The following is a 17,116-nucleotide window of genomic DNA, read 5'->3' as shown; positions in this document are numbered from 1 at the left end:
ATCAAGATACCTAAATGCTTCAAAATACTTATAATACTGAAAATGTATTCAGAGTGATTTTCAATAGAAATCTACCAAATCTGCTAAATGGATATATAATGCAAATTTAAATATATCCCCAATACTAGTAATTACAAATTGTTTTAATACTTTTTTATTTCTAATTTTAAAGTATAGAATGTTCCTTTGCCTCTCAACAAGAAAATTTCTAGCCTATTGTACGTAGACTTTAAGTGACTTTAATTTTTTATTTGCAGTTATTTAGAGCCATTTTCCCATTCACTCTGTATATTGAATTTGTCCTAGATCCTTCTATCTCTGGACACTCACAGTCATGATATGAATGTACTAAGGCTCCAAGGAACTTTGTATTAAGGAGGTCAGTGAAGTGTTGATATTTAGACCAACATTAAGGCTATTAGTGGTGTGGGAGAGAAGACCGATTAAGAGATGTCATAGGGAAAGAGCTTTATTTGCCCAACTAAAAGTTATTTTTCATAAGAAATTTTCAGATCAGCTTTACTAGTCATCAACTTCAGAGGTACTTCAGAAACAATAGCCAAGAAAAAAAAAATGAGAGTCACTGCCAAGGATGGCAATGCTAGATTATATAAAAACAGAGTATACGTTCATACTTAGAGAATAGGGCACAGATTGTAATTCTTGCAAACAGTTCAACTTGACCATTGCACTGAAATTCTAAGAAGTTCAGTTCCATTAAACATACCACTTTCTGTTCCTTCTCTGTATTCAAGGAGATAAGCATACTGACAAGCAATTCTCTCTTCGTATTATCAGCAAGGAGATATACCGAGAAAATGTAAACCTCAGATTATACAGAGGTATTTAACAAAAAGAGTGAACAATGTTATAGTTGATAAATTTGAGCTATGATAAGAAATATCAGAAAACCATTAACATTCTTTTCAAGTGACAGCAAACAAATTATTTGGAAGGAAATAAAATCTGTGCACATACCAGATTTTAGATTCATAATGCAGAAAAATATATCTCCTCTGGAAAATGCATGCAATCTCAAAATGCTTGTCTCAAACTCTGCATATTGTGAAAAATAAAGCCTTGGCCTTATCTTTAATATTTCTTGCAGACAATCATCTATAAAGCCTTAGCAAAGTTGCATATGTAGAAATGATTAAACTCATGCAATTTTTGCATCGACACACCTATGCTTAATCAGTACTTCTTATCTTATACAGCAAATAGAATAGTTAAATATTGGTTTTAAGTTACAAACTAAATCAAGAACAGAGAACCCATAACCATTTAACTGACAAATCAGTAATATATAGAAGGAGCAAAAAATTTTCCCTATTAGAATTCAAAAAAAGTTTTAAAGATCATATTCAGTTGCTATACTTACAAAATAACCAAAAAGTATTTATATTATATGACATTCAATGTCTTAATGTGCTTGATTTTAGTATGAAAAGATAAATAAGTTCAATTTTTATAAACCTGAGATATAAAGGAACTATATCCGGAGTTGTTCACATAAAACTTGGGTAGAAACTATTTCCCCCAAAGTTGTAATATGCAACTATCAATATAATAAGTACCACATCTTAGCAAACCAGAAATTGTTATTTAAAAAAAAAACAAGTCTTCAACAGCAAGTAACTGTTTAACAAATACAGAGTTTCTGGTTGAAGTGATAAAAAAAAAAGTTCTGCAGATCAATAGTGGTGACCATAGTGCAGCAGTGTGAATGTATTAAATACCACTGAACTGTACACACGAAATGGTTTAGATGATAAGTTTTATAGCATGTATACTTCACCATAATTTAAAATAAAATGAAGTGGAAAACATGGTCTCTCACTGACATTTATCCATTGAAAAATAAAATTTTCTATCTTATTCTTTACTGAGTCATGACATTATTATAAACTTTAGTCTGGAGGAAGAGGGGCTCCTTCTTCTTCCTCAATTGGAGAACAACTGGGTTTATTTGTTTATTTAAGTGGAAAGGTTTAACATCTACTGGAAAACTTTGTGGATAATAGAGAAAAAGAGCTTTTTATCCTAAGCTGTTTCAAGTCAGATTTCAAGTCTTCTTTGAATTGAGAAATTTAAGACCAATGACTGATGAGTGTGATTTTATTTCTGTGTGCTTCAGAATGTGTGCACTTCCACAGAGGATGATTTGTAAGGCTGAAGAATGTTCATGACGCTATGGGTATGCGAAATGGGATCAGCTTCTTTTTGACACATGAGCTTCCGGACAAAGTGGCTAGCACTTTTCTCTTTAGGTCTCACAGGAATCCATCCAAAATCTCAACCCTTGTGCCTTTCCCAACTCAAATTCAGGACTACTGCAGATACAAGTATAAGGCAGTATGGAACCACCTCCAACAAGTAAACTATCTAGCCATACCTAATTTTTCTTACCTGCACATTCCGATATGAAAATTTAACTTCCCAGCTAATCCCCACATAACTTGGGCTCATATTTTTAAAGGAACTGAGTGCCTTGGTTGCTTGGCTGTGGTATCATTGTCCAAGCAGCTGTTTCTAACTTTAGTTACTTGTCAACAATGGGGAATGGTGGAGTTGGCTAAGACAACTGCTCGACTTGTGTACATAAGCAGAAAAAAACTACCGACACTTGGTACAAGATAAAAAAAAATTCCCTTATTTGAAATTTTGAACTGTTGTTAAAATTCATATTAATAAAATTTCAAAAAGTTATAAAGTTAGGTAATAGGATTTATTTTCAGAAAATAATTTTATATTCCTATTTTTTATTTGCTCAGTTCCTGCATATTTGCCATGGAATATGCAGACTAAGTTACCAATAGGTTAAAAAATTATTAAGATTTAAAAATTGTATTTTTTTAACTTGGAAAATGAGTGTCATCACAAATTTCCCAGAGAGGTGTAAGCCCCCTTTCAGGGTTAGAAATTAAGAAAGTGTCTTTGGGAATCAGGGAAATGGCTCCTGACTCACAGGCATAGCTCTCTATTCTTAGACTAGACTAAGCTGGTTGAGGCAGCTTTGGCACAAGACTGTATTATTTGTAAATCTAGCTACCAAGGCCAATTGGTGTGAGGAATATGGCACATCTTAAAACCAAGAAAATGCCTTTAAAAAAATCTTTCATTGAAATTATGGCACACATTTGGCCAGGAGCAAAAATACAAATAGAATACTTAATTTTCATTTCTTTTAGTGTCTACCTTACAAGCTTCATTTCTTGCCCATCATTTTGCCTATTCTAAAAACATAAAATTTTTCTGAGCTCATTTTCAGTAACAGAAAGCTGTAATATTTTCACTATCCAAGGATACTTGCATTTGAAATGAAGACACCCAAGCACTCTATATTGAACTCAAATGATTGGCTACAAATATTAATGGTAGTATATTCAGCCTTAGTACTGGAGAAGTTTCAGGACAAGATTTTTTTTTGGCCTCTTTCCATTTAGCAACCATACCAGGTCTTCCTGAGCTTAGGATCAGTCTTGTAGGAAAAGAAGGTAGAGCAACTGAGAAAGAGAAGACAATTGATCTACTTCAAATTCTGGGTGGCAGCAGTCATCAGTAACAAGTATTTTATCTACTCTTCATGTTTTGTTTACTCATATTAAGTTTTAGTTGTTTTATTTTTTGGATCTGATCATGATAATTTTCAACATCAGCTCCATATTCTTCTGGAAATTTTCAACAGTCATTTCATATATATTAAACACTACAACTTAAAATGTCTTAACCCTACTAGAGAGCTATATTCTGCACAACTTGGAGTCTTCTCTATCTACTCACACATACCATCTAATTAGATCGCGGGGGCCTGGTTAACAAATGGAGGTGACTGTGAGGCCTCAGGGGATTCATCTCCTTTGACTCTCAGCTTCCTGTGGACATTTATATTCTTATGGCCTTGCACACAGTAGCCATGTTAAAGATATTTGTTGAATGAAGATAATGTCATCTTCTTTAAAGTAATGAGATAAGATTATAAATCTAGAAAGTAATTGTTGTCTGTGCTGTATCATAGAGCTACCTCACTGAGTGTTTTGCTTTCTAAACAAACTTAGTCTGTATTTTTTCCAAAAATGAGTGACTATTCTTAGTCATTTTGTCAGTGGCAAAGCATCATACCATGCCAGGAGTGTAGTGTGTGTGTGTGTGTGTGTGTGTGTGTGTGTGTGTATGTGCATCTATGGGTGTGTGTGCTTATGGTACTGGGGATTGAACCCAGGAGCATTCTACCCCAGAGCTATCCTCCCATCCCTATTTTTTTCCTCCCTTCCTTCCTTCCTTCCTTCCTTGTATATATGTATATTGTATGTGAAGTACTGGGGATAGAACCATAGAACCCAGGGACACTCTACCTCTTAGCTACACACCCAACCCTATTTTTTTTTATTTTGAAACAAGTTCTCACAGAGTTGCTAAGACTAGCTGTGAACCTGCAATCCTTCTGTCTCAGCCTCTCAAGTAATGGGATTATAAACATATGCTGCCACACTCAGCTTATTTTTTTTTATTTTGAAACACGGTCTTACTAAGTTACCCACACACTGGCCTCAAACCTACAATCCTCCTGTCTTCGCTTCCCAAGTACTGGGATTACAAGCATGTGCTACCACATCTGGCTATGTCCAGTGGTTTTAATTTTATTAGTCATGTATGGTTTTCTAGCAGCACCTTCCTCTGTCCTAATTTACTGATTCTAATCCATCTTGTAATCTTTGGAACTCAGGTGACAAATTCATTGAAAAGACTTTGTGCCACTGAAGCATGACACACAGAATGTATATGCTGAGTCCTTTTGTGCTGACTTCCTTAGAGGCAAGGTGTTACTACCGTGGAAACGCTTCGGGGAGAGGTAATATAATCATCTGAAAGCTTCTATGTAGAATTCTTATTTTGAAAAAACAAATACCAACCCAATTCTGTCATTACTATTCTTTTCAGGAAAGTAGTGGTTTGTGCCCCTGATATAAGCCTCTAGATATAAATTTCCATTAATGTTGTGGAAATAGAAAAGTAATTTTTTTTGGTAAAGTTGCAAGGAGAAAACATACTTGATATATTAACTTATTACATTCTTAAGTGTAGATGGGTAAAGAATGAGTAACTCACACTCCTCTGTCATGTAATACAGCAGAGAATATGTCTATGCTTTGTATATTAACCGCTTATTCATGTAATCAGGCAAGAAAATATAGAAAGATATTCAACACTCATGCATACAAATGTATCTTTCACATGAATGAAAAAAAAAACACCACAAAATCTGGCAGTTTGACACTTGTGTTTTCTAATTGGTAAAAACAAAGAAAATGAGGTTTTATGATTTCCTATGTCTTGGTATAAAATTAGAAAAAAATATTCAGAGATAAGCAAAGCACAAAATCATTGTTTTGTCATTAAGGAACATTTTTAAAGTACCTTAGATATTTTTTCCTTGAAGTACCAAGTCATGTTTTAAGGGCTGTTAGTGCAGTTAAGACCACATAAACTTACCACAGCATAGACAAGAAAGAAATTTTTTGTTGAAATAACTAAATGAACTGTGCTTTTAGATCATAAAATTTCTTATAATAGATATACCAGAAAATAGAGATAACAGAGAAAAGCATAAAAAAAGATACATTTAACATCAGACCATGTGGTCGTTGAATGGGACATAAACATTATCTAAGCAGTAAATTCTGAATTTGCCAAAGACAAATGTGTTAGTGCCCAACAAATGAGACTCTCATTTGGCTCAAAGTAAACCCCCTGTAATAGTAGGAGCAGAAATGAGCAGACATTCTATAGTTCTCCAGCTCATTGCTAAAATGAAAATCATATACACATGCCTTAGTTTTCTCATCTGAAAAATGTAGACATTGAACTAGACATTCTCCAAAATCTATTGCAACTCAGGGTTTGTGAACTTTCAGTTGTACTGTAAGCACACTGGAAGCAAAACAATGTGCTTTAAGATTAACATAAAAATCAAATGCTATGAATAGTCTAGTTCCTTAGTGACATATCTGGATTTATTTTTTAAAGAAGAACATAATTTTGTGTGATTGCATGTTATTCTAAATATCTAAATCTAAATAATAATAATAATGTTAGTTGTTAAATATTATCACTGTGAAGACTCATCATTTGCTTATACTTTAATATTCACAATATAAACTAGAACACACATATATTTATTTTATTAAGGGCACTGAAAACAGTCCTTCTGGTTATTTTCCCTTAGGCTTGTGTTTGGAAAATTCAGGCTGCAGTGGCTACACTCTGATATGCCTTACTATGTCTCCACAGCAAGGAGAAAGGTGAAAAGTCCCAAGGTTTACAAAGGTCCTTTAAGTGTGAAACTATAACTTACATCAAACATTGGTCGGATTTGAAGCAGAAGCAGAAGCAAATGGGAAGGAGATCTCTCATAATATTTAAGAGTATGTTGAAGTGATATCTGATTCCCAAATCAAACCCACATGTATCTGGTTGCTTGTTCCCAATATGGTACAAACAATCCTGGGGCGTCCCCACTACAACTGGAAGGGTCATTTGTCATCACAGCCAGCTGGCTCCAAGTGCAAGTCCATCACAAGGCAGTCCCTGTAAATAGAAGGCCTGCTGGAAGGGCCTGAACAGGGAGACCCAGCTCCATAAATGCCACAGCTGTTCACAAAGATAGAAACGGAGCCAGAGTGGGCTGGGGATACCCTAACCTGCTCCACTTGTACTCTCAGAAAGTAGTCAGGCTATCACTACTGGGAGGGAGACAAAGATATGCCAAAGTAAGAAAGAGAAGGAGGAAGAAAAATGAGGAAAAGAGCAGGAGGAGGGGAAGGGAGACAAGGAGGGAAGGAAGATGGGAGGAGGAAAAAGATAAATTTGGGGAAAGATTGTTAAAAACTTGTTTCCATGGCCACAGTCCAAATATTACAGACTTGAGGAGATCACTGTGCTCTGATTGCTTCTGTAACAAGTCCAGACGGGATTGTAAGCTGCAGGACAAGGGCTGGAAGAGGTCACTCTCCTCAGTACAGAGCAGGCTACATGTTGGGTTTGACTTGGAATGAGTTAAACCTCAAGGCTCTGACCCAAAGTGACTCACTAGAACACAGACCAAGCAGTGACGCTACAGTCCTGTGGCTCACGGCTGAAATGAAAATCACTGTTAGATGTTGGTTCCTGCTTCCTTCCTTCCCCTTGAAAGAGATCGGCATGGCTGCTCCTGGCTGCTGCACTCTCACTATCCTTCCTGCACCTGCCTGTGGTCTGCAAAAGTGTGGACTGCAGGAGGGGCGTTTCAGAGCTATACACTGTCCATGTTAGTTTCTCAGACTTGAGTCCATGTTTAATGTTGCTTGAACATACTGATATTTGCTGGGCCAGGCTGTGCAGACTGGGCATAACCCAAAAGTCCAAGAAGATTAACTACCTCCTCTTCTCCTCCCCTTTGCCTAGTGGACTCATGGATTAAAGGGCTCAGAAACATTTTGCTCTAAATGGACATAAGTCTGGTATTTACTAGTCTCTTCGTGTTCTGCTACTAAACCCCTGTCAAGAGTTAGGATCTTACTGTTATGATCTGTTTTCTGTTTTGTTTTGTCAGAGTGAGTAAGCCCAGGAATGGACAACTTAGCCATGGGAAAGGGCTCAGTAAGTGTCTGGTGCTGGAGGTTGGCCACAGTTGATGGAGAGGAAGAATTATGCATGAAGGGGCACATGGACACAGAGGACCATTTTATCTGTTTTTTTCTTTTTCACCTAGGTTTTTGTTGTTGTATATTTTGTTTTATTGCCGGAATAGCCACTCAGTTTGAGAAAATACAGAACCAACCACTTGACTGTGATAAAAATACTTTGTGGCCTCTGGAGCCAAGAGCCTGCTGGTGCCTTTAGCACCTCTTCACTGTGAGTCAAGGGTACTTCACTGAACCTCAGGCAGCTGGAGCTGGCTGCCACCAGGCAGCATCACCGTCTCCTCTGTGCCCTACAAAGAAGCTGCAGCCACTGAGTAAATGATGACTGGAGGGTTGAATGGGGAAGAAAAGCAAACAAGTCAAATAGACAAAAGTGACCCCAAAACCCCTGGCAGTGTGCAGGGCAGTAATGCACTCTATGATTTTCTGTGCATCGATGACATACTCATACCAGCAAATTTGGGGACTTGGAAGTTTACTCAAACTTTCTGGGCTCCAGGGCACTGTTATGAATGAAAGGGCATGGGTAAAGTCTCCTGATTCACTCTGTGTGTGTGTGTGTGTGTGTGTGTGTGTGTGTGTGTGTGTGTGTGTGTTAGTGAACGAAGTGGGCACATGTGGAGACATGGAGACCTGTGATTTGGGCTCAAAGCAGAGAAGGAGAAGGAGTCCCCGCTGCCCTCACCTCGTTGATCTCCTCTCTGGCGGTGCAGTACTCCAAGCCATGGCACAGCGCCCTCTCCTGCTCCTTGGCTTTGGCACGCCAGCTCGTGCTCTCAGCCTCCAGGACCTCCAGCTGCTGCTGCAGGTTCTTTGCAGAAACATTAGAGAAACTCTAAAAATGCAAAAACAGGTGGAAGTAACAGAGGGAATGGATGAAACCGCCACTAGATGAAGGTGCTATTTACCTGCATTGTGAAGCTCATGAATGGCACTTTTCCCAAAGCGATTGTAAGATCCTAATTTACTTTACCTTAAACATACTTGAACATTTTTATTTCAGAAAGAAGCCAGACACTCAGCAGTACGGGAAGATATTTCCAGTCCCAAATCTCAAGTTTGAAAGATTTGCTCATCACACACAATTCCTCAGAGACACCATTCATTATAAGGTATAATTTTTACTTCAAAAGACATAAAATATGCATTAGAAAATTCCGTTCCTGCACTATAATTTTCCTGTCAACTTCAGTTTAACCTTGGGTTCATTATGCAAGTGCTCCAGTCTCTCCTTAGCACAAAGGAGCTGCTGGAGCCAAGGCCAGAAGAGGTTTGGAGAACAATTTACATTATTTATGCAAAGCAAGACTTCTTTTTTTCTTTTTTTTTCCTTTTTTTTCTTTTCTTTTTTTTTGTGGTACTAAGGATTGAACCTAGGGCCATTCTACCACCAGCTACACCTCCAACCCTGTTTTTTATTCTTTATTTTGAAACAGGGTTTAATTAATTTGTGGAGGGCCTCACTAAATAGCTGAGGCTAGCCTCAAAACTGCAATCCACCAGTCTCAGCCTCTCAAGTACTAGGACTATAGGCGAGCACCAACATGCCTGACTCTTACTTTCTTTTTTTAAAATAAAAGTACTAATAAAATTCCCCACAAAGAAATATCTTTCCCTAATGTATATGATGTACATTCACAAACATGAGAAAGAGGGAGGGGGGAGGGATTAGGGTGGGAATTGGGGAAGGGCTAGATGAGTGACGTGTGCATGTATGTCTCTACCATCTTGTCCTCCATTAAGATCACTACAATGCACCAATAAAAATTAAAAAAAATAAATAAAAATAGATATCTTTTTTGACCAAAATATAGTCTATTGGCAGCTATAAATACTTATATTTCTGTCTTTCAGATTAGAAAGTTGTAATTTTGGTTCATTGCATTACATATAATTTAGTAAATTATTTTAAGTAAACTTTAAAATAAAATTGGCCAGTAAGATTTTTAATGCAACACATTTTAATGAAATAAGCATAATTTGTTCTCACATTAGGACAAGAAGGCCTAAAGAACAATAAAATCATGTAATTTTCAGGAAGATGGATGGTCCTGGAGAAACAATGTTAAGTGAGATTAGCCAGTCACAGAAACTGAAGGCTCATATGTTTTCTGTCATATATGGAAGGTAGGGGATAGCTGGGCTATAAAAGGGACTTTAAATTATGAAGGAGAAACTCCAGTGGAGGGAAAGAGGTGGTTATGGGAAGGGAAGTAGGGGAGAGGGAGAATCAATGGCGGAAACACTTCCACTGATAATATATACCTATGTGAGAATACCCGCACCAATCTCATCATCGTGTACAGAGAAGAGGGGAGCGGGAAGGGAGCCAGGAGGAAGCTCACCCAGTGCCCTGAGCATGCATATCACTATCGCTATTAGCTCCATTATGATGTGAGACTGTAATGCATTAATAAAAATGTTTAAAAAATAAACACCAGGGACCAGTGTATTATTTATGAAATTTTTATCTGGAAATACTTCTTCTTCTCTTAGACGTTGCTGTTGAAATCTGACCAGTTGAAGAAAGCAGACCCAACAGCTGGTCCCAGAGACCCGGCCGGAGCCAGAGGGCTTGGACTTCTCCATTCTGGGCTTCTACAGATAAAGTAACTAGGATCTCTGGGCCTCAAATTCTTCCTCTATAAAATGAGGGTGCTAGTCTAGATAAGCTTTAGGATCTAATGATATTCTAGATGCCAAAGCCCCATTGTCCAGTAGAAATACAACATGAGCTATATAAACCATTTGAAAATTTCCAGTGGTCACATCAAAAGTAAAAACAAAAGTGAAATTATTTTTTAGAGTATAGTTTACTTTGTAAATATGTCTAGATATTCTCATTCTATAACACATAACACATATGTAATACCTTTTTATATTTTCTTTGAAATCATATACATTTCATACTTTGAGCATATCTTAATTGTTGCTAAATTTCTATCAGAAATATTTGGTCTATACTTAAATTTCATAAAACTTAAGAGTTGCAAAAGGAGATTCACATGCCCAAGTTATTCCCAACATACTTAAAAGTTTTCCAACAGCTATATTACAGATTAGCTTTTAAGTTTAAATTTAAATTAATTTGCATTAAATAAAATTGGAAGTTTAGCTCCTTAGTTGTATTAAACACATTTCAAATGCAAGAAAACCTAACTGCCATCTGGGACTACACAGCTTTAGAATGTACTCTTTTAAATTAACATGAGAATACACATATTAAACAAAATTTTTATATTTGGATTTTCTTCTTAAAATTTTTTCTCTTGTCACAGGTGGTGAAAAACTCCTCACAAATAACTACTTCAGTAATTTAATGTACTTTTAAATTTAATGTATACTAAACAATCTGCCTGGTTTCCTTCAACTTATGGCCCAAGCCCTAGAGAGACACAGGTAGAAATGAAGGTGTTCTAAAATGCTTACGGGTCGCTGCACTGATGAGATGATGTCCACACCCAAGGAAAGGGCCAGTTTCTGAAGATGTTCTTCATGTGCTTGCTCTTCCTGAGAGCGACTGAGGTGCATCTGGGCCTCATGAGCATCACCCAGGTCCTTAGGCTGTTCCAGAAACTCCAGTTTCCTTGATTTGATAAGATGGACCAGCTAGAATTTAGGGCATTAACAATTAACTTGGAATTGATATGAAGACAGATTTTTTCAAGCCCATTTTTATAACAAATTTTACTAGCTTGTTTAAATGATGCCAAGCTATCAAATATTCTTCGTTATATGTCCAAATATATGTTACAGTGCTTCAAATCAACCAGGCAAACTTGAGCAGCTAGCTTTGTCAGTCCTATACAAGAAGGAAACACCCATTTTGGTTTTAACCTAAAATCTTTGCCAGATCTAGGCCTATGATCTGAGTAAACTCTGAGACTACATTAAAGGAATACTAATACCCCTCCATTTTGCATTAATGGGGGTTAGTAACTATGACGTTCTTATGAAAAAAGGAACCAAACTAATATTTACTGAGAAGTCCATGATTTTTTTTTTTTTTGGCAGTACTAGGGTTCCTGGAAACCCTTCTACCTTTGGGCTACACTCCCAGACCTATTTTTTATATTTTTTTAAATGTGGAAACAGGGTCTCTTAAGCCAGTGAGGCTGACTTCGAACCGCGCGATCTCCTGTTTCCGCCTCCCAAGCGCAGGGATTACAAACCTGCACCACCAAGCCCGGCTGAGAACTCTATGATTTCTGATAATTCAGATTCAAAAATATTCAACTGGTTTCTGCCCTCAAAGAGCTTGAGTTGGGGGGAAAATTTGACTTTTATTAAAAAGTAATTAGGAATCAAGATACTAAAAATGCTAGATGTGTCAAATAAAGAGAGCTTTAGGAATTCAGAAGAGGGAGATCACCCCAAGCCAGATGGGATTGTTGGAAGGAGCTATGGAGTTTGTGTAAGAGACTAGAATGACATGCCAGCTAAGGGCAGCCCAAGAGTCAATACATGGAGTTAGATATATGAATGCCATCAAGAGAACTCAGGAATGGATTCACCATATGATCTAGCTGTATCACCCCTGGGTATCTTTCCAAAGAGACTAAAATCAGAATATTATGATGATGTGTGCATATCCATGTTGATAGCTGCAAAATTCATAATAGTCAAAGTATGGAATCAACCTAAGCGTTCATGAACAGATAATGGATTACAAAATTATGGGATATACACACAATGAAATTTTACTCAGAAATAAAGAACAAAAATGTGTCATTTAAAGGAAGATAGATAGACCTGGAGAATATTATGTTAAGTGAGACTAACCAGTCACAGTCAGTAAAGGGTCATATGTTTTCTCTCATATACAGAAGGTAGGAAGGAATCGGAATACCAGAGGGACTTGGTACAGTGGAGGAGAAACCCCTGAGGAGGCAGAGAGGTGGTCTAGGGGAAGAGCAGGTTAGGGGGAGAGGGGAGAAAATCAACGAAGGAATCACTTCCCTTGACATTATGAACATGTGTGAAAATACCAATATCGATCTCAGTATTCTGTATAGGGAAGAGGGAAGAGGGGAGGGAGCTGGAGAAGAAAGCCCACCAAGTGTTGTGTGCATATATGTCATTATAACTATAAACTGCATTATGATATGAGACTATAATGCAACAATAAAAATACATATTTAAAGAAAGCAATATGGGTACCATCTTTGATGGATAAAGAACTCAGTTTGGTGGGAACTTAATAGAGGATAGGGGCATAGTGAAAGACAAATTGGGGACCAGATTGTGTAAGTGTCTAATACCAGACCAACAATTTGGCTTTGACTTATTACATGACAATTAAATCTTAATTTCATAGTATAAGACACAGGATCTTCCGGTTCTTCATGATAAGCATTACCTCCTCCTTGACTTGGTGGAACTGGACTATCTTGTACAGGATTTCCTCATAGTCCTGGATTCTCTCTGTTTGTTTCTGATGGAAGTAAATAAGGTCCTTCAGTTGCTGAGACTTCTCTTTCACAGGGGCTCCCTTTCCCGTTAAAGCTTCTGATTCTCTCACAATGTACTGAACCTCATCATGCAGCTGCTAAAAATTAAAATGAAAGAATAAAACCAATACAGAAAGTCCAGTTTTTAGAGAGGGTTTACTTTATAACCAACAATCTGATTTAAATAATGAATCCTCTCATTTGTTAAATACTTATTATATGCCTCCCCCAAATCCAGGTATTTTTCTTGATGCTAGGGATGCATTATTCCAAGTAATGCAAAAATAAAATAAAGTGGTTGAAAGCCAGGTGGTGAAACATAATGTCATGCGTTTCTAAGACACAACTACAGTCTCGTCATCTGTTAAGTGAATGTCTTTTGGACCTTTTAGGAAACACTATGATCATCCCTGATATTTAATACAGAGTAGAATTGAGTGGCATGGTTAGAACACCAGAGGAAGACAAGTGTACGATTATTTTAGGGGAATTACTTGTGCTATGTGATAAAAGAATGATCAGAATGAACCACCAGCTGACCCTCACAGTGGATGCGCCGCTTCAAAGCAGTCGCCCCATAATCCTCACAGCCCCAGCATGGCTCAGATATCCCTCATAGGAATCCCGATTCTGGCACGGAACTCACGAAGGGTGGGCAACGTAAAGAGGACACTGCTATAACTTCAGAGGTGGTAAAAGTAATGAAAATGATTTAGGATAAGGAGATAATTTTCAGAAGATTGTTTGACTGGGGTCTTCGAGTTCAAATCAAACCTAGGGACAAAGCTAGAAAAGCCTGGCAGTGGCTCCTGATTTAGAGGAACTCACAGGTGCTCAAGGATACAAGCACAAAATCGAAATGCAAATAAGCCTGGAACGTAGGGTATGTCAAAGCACCTCAGGTGTGCTGGCCATGCTTCCTCAGAGTTTCCACGAAAGAGTTTGCTGCGGTGCTGCAGCACAGTGAGGGTGGTGGTCGCATTTTACATAAGTTTTATCTCAGAGGAACCTACAGTCAGATATTTCTTGGAGGAACCTCGAATCTGATTCTGTGAGTGTGTGAGTGTGAGTGTGTGAGTGTGTGTGAGTGTGTGTGAGTGTGAGTGTGTGTGAGTGTGTGAGTGTGTGTGAGTGTGAGTGTGTGTGAGTGTGTGTGAGTGTGTGAGAGTGTGAGTGTGTGTGAGTGTGTGTGTGAGTGTGTGTGAGTGTGTGTGTGAGTGTGTGTGTGTGAGTGTGTGTGTGTGTGTGTGTGTGTGTGTTACTACAGATTGAATGCAGGAGCATTCTACCTATGAGCTAGGCAACACCCTCCCTAGTCCTTTTTACATTTTTCGTTTTGAAACAGGGTCTGTCTAGGTTGTTGAGAATCTCACTGTGTTGCTGAAGCTGGCCTCAAACCTGGAATCTTCCTGTCTCAGCCTCTCAAGTACTGGCATAACAGGTGTACACCACCATACCCAGCTCATTCTGAAATTCATTAAAGGCAACACTTATCAAGAAGTGACAGATAGAAACACAGGTGTCTTTAAAAAAAAAAAAACAAACAGAAATCCAGGCAGGATGATAATGTGACTAGCAACCCTTTTCTGGCCTGAGCGTTGTGTTTAGGAATAGCAGGGACTGGGGAGCGAGGGAAGATGTTGAGCAGTTGGGGCCAGGAACATGACTCATGGTTTTATTGCGCATATCCAGAGGGCTTTCTGAGAGGACGAATGCAGAGCATAGCAAAATTCCTTGGATGGTGGTAGGAGCCTTGGGTGCCAGTGTGTGGGGACGGCGACATCGCCATGGAGATTTGAGAGGCCAAGGGCAGCAGCCTCTAGGTCAGAGGTTGCTTTTTCTTGTTCTGAGGCAGCTCAAATTAAAATACTCCCTAAGGAAATAATTAAAAGGAATATATATGGCAGATACATCAACAGTCTAATTAAAAAGCAAATTAATCTATGATTAAAATATACTTAGGGCATTTTGTAGCCTGAAATGTTTGTGTGTCAACCAATAACATGCAAGGACACAGAAAATATGTCTTTATGGCAAATTGTTAGACAAGCAATGCTTTGATTAAAAAATATATAGAAAAGCTGGTCATGGTGATGCACACATGTAATCCCAGTACTTGGGAGGCTGAGACACAAGGATCGCAGGTTTAAGACCAGCTTTAGCTACTTATTGAGGCCCTCAGCAACTTAGTGAGACCCTGTTTCAAAATAAATAACAAAAAAGTGGGCTGGGGGTGTAGCTTGGAGGTTTAATCCCCCAAGTATGTGTGTGTGTGTGTGTGTGTGTGTGTGTGTGTGTGTGTGTACTCACCAGACTGTAAAAATTAATTATGTGAACTGCAACTGAACAGATTTTAAATTTTTTCCATTCACTCAAATCCATGAATGTCCTTCTATACCTGGACCTGAGGCTTCATTTCATTCCATCTTGTCCGCAGATCTGAAGTGGCACGAAGGCTCCCTCCAAGGTCAATGGTGGACACTGGCATCAGGGCTTCCTGAAGAAGCTTCAAGTTGTGATTTGTCTGCAATAAGCATTGGAGAATTATGGGTGTGATTTATTTGACTTTGAGCAAATACATCATGATAATATCATGATCATTCTAGTGTTAAGCTTTCTAGTGTCATTAAACTTTTCAACCCAAAACACTCACCACCTCATTTTTTTGGGTGTGTGTGTGTGTGTGTGTGTGTGTGTGTGTGTGGTGCTGGGGATGGACCCAGAGGCATTCTACCTCCTCTGAGCTCTACCCCCAGCTCATTTTATTTTGGAGTAGGGTCTCACTACGTTGCTGATGCTGGCTTTTTACCCCCTTGCCTCTGTTGTGATAATACATAACAGAATTCACCATTTTTACCACTTTTCACTGTACAACTCAGTGGCATTAATACATTCACGTTATTGTGCAGGCATCACCACTACCCACCTCAGAACTTTTTCATCAACTCAGAAACTATACCCACTAAACAGGGAGGCCTCCCTCCCTCCCTGTAGCCCCTGGTAACCTCTATTCTGCTTTCTGTCTCTATGAAATTGGCTAAGTCCACCTCAGATAAGAGGAATCACACAATATTTATCCTTTCCTGCCTGGCTTATTTCACTTACCACATTATTTTCAAGGCCCCACTGTGGTCAGTGCATATCAGAATTGCATTCCTCTTTAAGGCTGAAAATAATGCTCTCCCTCCCCTTACCTTCTTCAGCTTCTCTTTGAAGGCCTCCCAGCGCACTCGCAGAGCCTTGCGCTCCATGGCTTTCAGCTGCCACGCCACCCGGAGGCGGCTGAGCTCTTCCCTTCCCGCCATCTGGCTTTGTGTGGCGCTCCTCACAAAGTGCACTGCACTTTGGACATTCCGAATCTCATTCTCTTTGGCCTGTTAAATTAATAATACACATCATGACTTTAGTTCCTCAAGAGCTACAACATCTTTGCATACAACTATTTTAGGTGCCAAACACATGACTGCAGACAAAGCAGAGCACAGGTCTGTTATGCAGACTGGCCTGAATTCCTGTGTGGAGGCCTTAGACTCAGGACACACATTCTAGGCCTGCTCGTGGGGTGCTGGGTTCTTCAAGCCCAAGTGACATTTGAGTTCCCACCTGGGTCTAGGTATTTCCTGGGGTTTGAAATGTGAATTAATGAGCAAGAAATTATGTTAGTGCATACATTTTGAAGTGTATTCCACCTTTTATTGAACACACTCACAGTCTCAGTATCTTCAGGTCTTTTGTTTCTTCCTTTAAACCATTCAATTGTGTTATTACAATTACTTTAAATTTCCCTCAATTTCTTTCCTTTTGTGTGAACTGAAATGTGGACCTATATGCATTCATGACACTGTCCTGCAGGAGAAGCACAGATTCTAAGCTCCAAGACTTTACTTATCAGTGTTATAGATGACTGGCTTGCGGGGGCGGGGAGAGAGAGAGAGGGAGGGAGGGAGGGGGAGGGGGAGAGGGAGAGAGAGAGAGAGAGAGAGA

General features: G+C 38.7%; 1 protein-coding gene across 1 annotated transcript in view; it reads right to left on the bottom strand.

Annotated features, from left to right (window-relative positions):
- The window catches only part of CCDC141 (coiled-coil domain containing 141), a gene marked incomplete at both ends in the record, with an annotated part of 200,424 nt that overhangs the window by 29,030 nt on the left and 154,278 nt on the right, over positions 1-17,116 (bottom strand). Inside the window, 5 exons of the mRNA XM_080689625.1 lie at positions 8,368-8,517; positions 11,112-11,291; positions 13,042-13,230; positions 15,531-15,656; positions 16,327-16,506. Coding sequence (XP_080545751.1) covers positions 8,368-8,517; positions 11,112-11,291; positions 13,042-13,230; positions 15,531-15,656; positions 16,327-16,506 — 825 coding nt within the window. The remainder of the gene's footprint in view (positions 1-8,367; positions 8,518-11,111; positions 11,292-13,041; positions 13,231-15,530; positions 15,657-16,326; positions 16,507-17,116) is intronic.

This window comes from Muscardinus avellanarius (genome assembly GCF_963383645.1).
Source record: "Muscardinus avellanarius genome assembly, chromosome: 2".
Lineage (NCBI taxonomy): Eukaryota > Metazoa > Chordata > Mammalia > Rodentia > Gliridae > Muscardinus > Muscardinus avellanarius.
This window is presented reverse-complemented; position numbering and strand designations above follow the sequence as displayed.